The sequence below is a fragment of the Vulpes lagopus genome, chromosome 3 (genome assembly GCF_018345385.1).
Source record: "Vulpes lagopus strain Blue_001 chromosome 3, ASM1834538v1, whole genome shotgun sequence".
Lineage (NCBI taxonomy): Eukaryota > Metazoa > Chordata > Mammalia > Carnivora > Canidae > Vulpes > Vulpes lagopus.
Genome location: NC_054826.1, coordinates 97,289,732 through 97,295,787, shown reverse-complemented (window position 1 = coordinate 97,295,787; position 6,056 = coordinate 97,289,732). Strand labels below are relative to the sequence as shown.

General features: G+C 58.4%; 1 protein-coding gene across 1 annotated transcript; it reads right to left on the bottom strand.

Moving 5' to 3' along the window:
- Positions 1-1,653: 1,653 nt before the first annotated feature.
- On the bottom strand, positions 1,654-4,916 carry NAT16 (N-acetyltransferase 16 (putative)). The gene is given in 4 exon segments (XM_041748508.1): positions 1,654-3,497; positions 3,500-3,731; positions 4,528-4,679; positions 4,856-4,916. Coding segments are annotated over 4 exon segments (687 nt in total). The 3' UTR covers positions 1,654-3,255.
- Between the last annotated feature and the right edge of the window lie 1,140 nt (positions 4,917-6,056).

Below are 6,056 nucleotides of genomic sequence, written 5' to 3'. Positions count from 1 at the left end.
GGGACTTGGGGACCCCGCAGCTCACCGTCCCCCCATCTTTCCCTTCCCCCCACCGGTGACTCACCTCTGCAGCCTTTCATTGCGTCAGCCATTGGGGGACAGGCAGGGAGGGGGGCACTTTATGAGAGGGGCAGGGGTCTCCACTTTGACCTGAAAGAAGGTACTGAAGGTCCCCCTGAAAATGGCCCAATTAAAAAGCGTCATTGCCCTATTGCCTGCCCAGCCCAATTCAATAGAGTGGGGAGGGGACTGAGAGGGGCTGGGGGCCACTGATGGGTCTGGGAATGATAAGTAATAATAAGAGGGCACTCACCCTGATTTTCAGTTCCGGGGTCCCATTCTCTCTTGCCCCCACCCACTCCTGAGTGGGGGATGGGAGACCCAGCAAGCCGGGGGAGGGCAAAGCCGCAGAGATGAGTCACCAAGAGAATGAGAGAGAGAGAAAGAGACAGAGATGAGATGAGGGGAGACACAGAGATAGCTTCTGGAGAGATTGAGAAGGAAAACACACACGCCATGAAGGTGATAGCCACAAACTAACCAGAGAAAGCAAATTATGTACTTTCATAATCCTGAACCAGCCTCCTCCAGACCCACCTGTCACGCACAAACATACTATTATTCAGAGTTACACTGATATTCTGAGACACACCCACTTACACAAACACAATATCACACCTAGCCTGGCAGTGTCATTCGGACACATGCTGAAGATGTGACCAGGGTAATGGAGATTTGCGTTGAGAGCCCTCGTTCCTTTCACATGGGATGGTGGGAGGGGGTAAAAACCCTGAGGGAATGTGACTTCAAAAATCCAAGATGCGGTTTCAGGGACTCAAAGGCTACGCCTTGCACACACGACGATACACAGTTGTCCTACCTCCCCATCCACACATACAGAGTAACATATCAAGCAACGTCCTCATCAAAAAGCCCCTTGGAGTACCTGATTCTGGGGTACACCAGGCACGTTGTCCCGAATACATCCCACCCGGACACCCTGGGACTCGTACACACATGTACAGAAACGCAGACACACAAAGACGCCCATGGACACACTCACACGGACGGTAACCACCTTGCGCTGCCTCGCCTGCGTCCGTGAGTCCTGGCGCCCCCGCGTGTTACTTTTCGGAATCGCAGTCTCCGGCGCTCCGGAGCTTGGCTCCGGGGGCGGGGGGGGGGGGGGGGGGCGGTGCCCATGCTCCCTCCACCTCCTCCCCCTTCTGCGCGGTGCCCACCCAGGAATCCGGAAAGCGGGCGCGCTGGCTGAGAAAGCCCGAGAGCTGGGAGTTAGACGCCTGGATTGTGGGGTTGGGGGAGGCCGGTCCTGGATGCCAAGGGGAACTTGGGAGAGAAGCCCATAGAATTTGGGTAGCCCCAGGCTCCCAGGTGCAGTGGAAAGCAAGACCCAGGCTTGTCAGGGCGCCGCGCAGCTGCCCGCCTCGCTTCAGAGCAACTGCTTCTTTCTGCCGCTTGGCTGGGGTGGGGGTGGGGGCGCGCAGCGGCCAGCAGCCCTCTCCAGCTCCAGGAAGTCATTAGCCCCATTGCCACAGGGCTTAGAGATCCTCTCTAATACAGGCTGCTGGGGGAGGGGGGGAGGATAATGCGTCTCATCCCTCCCCCACTGAGAAGTGAAACAGACACAGAGGGTGGGCTAAGGGTCCGTTTTATTGCAATACAGCCTCGGTTGAAGTGACAGGGAGGGTGGCAGCATGGCCAGGCGCCGAAGGCAGCCAAGCAAGGCAGTGCAGCACAGCAGCAAAACCGGAACTGGGGGAAGTGATGAAGCAGCCGCGGGCCTCTTTGCCCACCTTCTTTCACCTCCAGATGCCCTGCTCTGCCCGTGTCTTCAATTCCATCCCCAGCGCCCCCTGTGCTTGCTGTCAACAAATCCCCACCAATTGTGCATCACCCAACAAGAAGTCCAAGCACTCATGGTCACAGAGTGGGGATCTGAGGCATGCCCGGGGCTTGGGACACCTGAATTCTAGTCCCTGCCAGGCTCCCAGCTACTTTGAATGACTTGGGAGTCACTTTGATCTTTGTGAGCCTCTGTGTCCTCCCTCGGTGGTAAATGTGAGGATCCAGTGTAGGAGACAGCGCTGTGCAATTGCAGCTGTTACTACTTGCATTCAAATAGAAAACTGCCAAAGTCCAAGAAGCATAAAGGAACCAGAGAAAGGGAGGCACGTCCAAAAATATCTGGAGGTGGGGGTTCCAGTGGCGCTAGAAGGCAGCCTGGTTAGAACTGGAAGACAGCCCCATACTGGGCTGTGGGACCTGCCCACCCCACACCAAACTCTTCAGCCCGACCTCCCTGGTCCATGGCCTGGTTCAGGCCACTGGTTGGGGGCATGGGAAGGGGGCTTTAAAATAGCAACAGGAGGGATCCCTGGGTGGCGCAGCGGTTTGGCGCCTGCCTTTGGCCCAGGGCGCGATCCTGGAGATCCGGGATCAAATCCCACGTCGGGCTCCCGGTGCATGGAGCCTGCTTCTCCCTCTGCCTGTGTCTCTGCCTCTCTCTCTCACTGTGTTCCTATCATAAATAAATAAAAATTAAAAAAAAATAAAATAAAATAGCAACAGGGAACAAAGTTGGAGGAAACCCGTCTGAGGGAGCAGGCTTGGAAAAATGCGTTAGGGGAAGGTCAACAGGACATTATAATTCTAGTTCATTTACAGGTGCTCTCTCTCCCTATTGCACACAGGGCGGATGATGAAGGGGTCATGGGGAAGAGGAATGGAGAAGCAGACAAATGGGCCATGAGGAGCTAAGTGTCTGGGAGGTCCAGGGAGGAGGATAGGAGCACAGAAAGAAGGAGGGAGAGGATGCAGAGGCACGGGAGTCTGAGAGGGAGGCAAGGAGCCGAATGCAGAGCAAGCTCTGAGAGCTTGAGAAGGGAGGGAGGAAGAAAAGTAATACGTGTTGGGCAGCTGGGTGTAGCACATCCCTCTGCCCCCTTTCGCCCCTGAGGGGGCAGAAGGGAGAAGTCAGGAAGGCAGAGTTCACTGTTAGGCAAGGGCGGACCGACCAGGAAAGGCTCATGAGCCTGGGAAGGAACCCATTCTTTGCCCGGTTAGGGGGGGAAAGGTGGACAATAGCAACGCAAGGGCCTCCCCCAAACCCAGCGGTTCAGATCAAGGCGTGGGCAGAAACACAGACGCAGGGTTTGGACGCGCTAGAGTCCAGATGGCAGACAGAAAGGTAGAGTAAACGTTTAGGGAGGGCGCTCCTCCGGGTCAGGGTAGTCTTCAGAGCCAGCAGCCGAGCGCAGGGTGGAGGGGGCGGAGCTTGCAAACGGTGGAGGGCAGGGCTTGCTGGAGATCAGTCCAAGAGGGCAGATCTAAAGTGCTTCTTCTCTCCCCTCGGATAGGAGTGGCCCTAGTTGTCGGCCTGCAGAAGTCAGTCAGCTGCGACCATAACTGGGGCGCTAGGAAAACCTGGCACATGACGTTGAGGCCGGCGAGACGCGGGGCCTAGCGGTGCAGGTGTCAGAAAGCTGGCTCTGCACCTGCGCGCCATCGCTGCCAAAGGCGTCGATGTGGAGGTAGCGCCACGTGCCGTCACCGCCCTGAGGATGGAGAAGGGGGCGTGCACGGGGCGTGCACAGCGTGAGCACTTGCGGGTATGCGCGGCTGTCCACGTGCCACTCCAGGCCCTCAGCCGCCAGCAGGCGCAGGTTGCTCGGCCAGTCCTGGGTGATAGCCCCGACCGGAAGCACGTCGCGCTGCGGGAAAGGAAGGCGAGAGCAGGAGGTGTGCCACGTCGCCACCAGCCTCTAACATGGCCTCGGTGGGCAGCCTCGAGAAGGTGCCCGAGGCCCACACTCACACGCCCAGCCCAGCCAGTGGGGTTGAGATCTAAGGATGTCCTGCGGGGGTCAAGGGTGAGCACGGGGTGGACAGCGGGAGGCCTGGAGAGCCCAGTGCCTCTTGGCATCTTCACTCCCACATTAACATCCACGGGATCCCGGTAGGGCCCCCTCAGGAGGACTGACAGTGCCAGGCCAGGTGGCATGGGGTATGTGAAAGCCTGTGCCCACCCTCACCCCACCACCCCCCGAGGGTAGCATGGAGGAACCAGGTGCAAGGCCTCAGAATATGTACCTGTTCCCCAAGGATGGGGTCAGAGCCAGGGAGCCAGAGACGGGGGCGGGGGGGGGGGGGTGCTGGGTCTCCGAGGGGAGTGGAAGGGAAGGGAAGAGATTAGTCCGTAGGATAGGGGAGACGCAGAGGAAGGAGAAAGACTCAGGTTAGGATCTTTGGGTCCCTGGGGGAAGGCAGGATCGATAGAGGGGAGGCAGATAACGGTCCAGCCATCTGGAGTAAGGACTGACGGTTTGACACCTCGGAGTCTGGGGGCTTTTTGACACCCCCTGGACAGAAGGGCCTGGATAAGGACTGGGAGTGCGGGGGCAGGGCTCACGGGCGCCCCCACTCGGCAGAGCCAGCAGAGATAGCAAGCCGGCGACTGGGTGAGGAGGGGAGGACGCCTGGCTCTCTGAGCTCCCCAGTCCTTCTCACCTGTTTGGGGATAAGGCGGTATTTCTCCAGCTCCCGGAGGCCCAGCTGGTCATCCCGGATGAGCTGTGCCACCTTGATCCCCGGGTGCTGTGGCTGGACTAGCTGGGAGCGGAAGCGCTGCAGCAGCCGCGCCACACCCTTGCCATCGCGATCTGTGGACCCTGGCGGTTAGGGGGCCCTCCGCCCCTGCCAGGGCTCTGGGCTCACAGGGCTTTCTTCTTCCCCCACGTTGAGCGCTCCGTCGTCACAACCCCGGGCGCCAGGCCAGACCGGGGCCTGCCCAGGGAGATATCCTCAGCACTCAGGTCTCCAGAGCCTGCAGAAAGACCATTCGTCATCTCGAGATGATCGAGATGGTCGGGTTCGGCTGGCACCCGGTCCCTGAGCATCGCCACGCCCCCTTTCCTTGGCTCCACCCCAGGAGCTTGCTACTAGTCCCTAGTCCCTGCTACTAGTCTCCTTAACTCCGTCTAGACCCCGTCACCTGCTCACCGCGTCCGGATGTTCTCCATGCTCAGTCTACTCAGAGGTCCTGACCCCACTCTTGCTCTCACCTCCGGTCTACCCTCTCTTGACTGCTCTCTTCTTTTTGCGCTCCTGCCCCCAGAAACTCCTCAAAGGAATCCTCAAATACAGAAGCTCTCACCAGTCCCTCCCTCCGCTCCTCGGAGTTCCGTGTGTCCTCCATCCTACTCAGTTGCCCAGGCCCCTGGATCCGGACGCCAGACTCTGGTTCTAAAGTGGACTGGCTCCTCTTTAGAGCCCTCTAGACGAGGGCTAGGGGAGAGATTTGCCTCTTCTCCTTCCTAAGATCTATACTCACCCAAACGTGGTTCCCCCTCTTTTCCCCTGGGCCCTGCCGGTTCACCACTCCTCCGTTGCATGTGGCCAGCATCATGCTGGGATTGGGATCCGGAGCCAGCTGTGGTAGCGACTGGGAAGGTAGTTGAGGCCACCGTAGATGTTCCCTGAGATGGCCAGCACCTCCTCAAACTTCTGTTTCTACCATGAAGTCCAACGGCTCAGCCTTAGCCTCAGGCCATGATCTGGACCTGGGGTTTGGCCTTGGCCTCAGACCCTGACTTAACCCCCAAGGTCTCAGTCTCAACCTCAGGCCCAGATTCATCTGGACTTGGCGGGATGTCTGAGTGTGACTCCACATCTGGATCAGCCTCTTTCTGGCTTAGGGACCTCTGAGCTGGCTGTGCCATAACTGGTTTCCAGCTTCATTATTCTGCAGAAAAGAGACAACCCGGTATTGTGGTTAGAGTCCCTGTTTCTACATGTGGACCCTAAACACTCAGTCCCCCACAGCCCTTTCCTACACAAATACTCCTTCTCTTCTGCTCTCCACAGGGACCCTGGGAATACAGGGCCTCCAGCTCTGATCAGCTCCCAGAGCTCCCAATCCTACCCTGCTCTACCCAGAATACTCCTCAACAGTCACAACTCATGAACCCCATGAGCTCCTCAGAGACTTGCCTGAGATCTTTACCTCCACTTGCCCCCACGGACTCAGACAAGGGGCA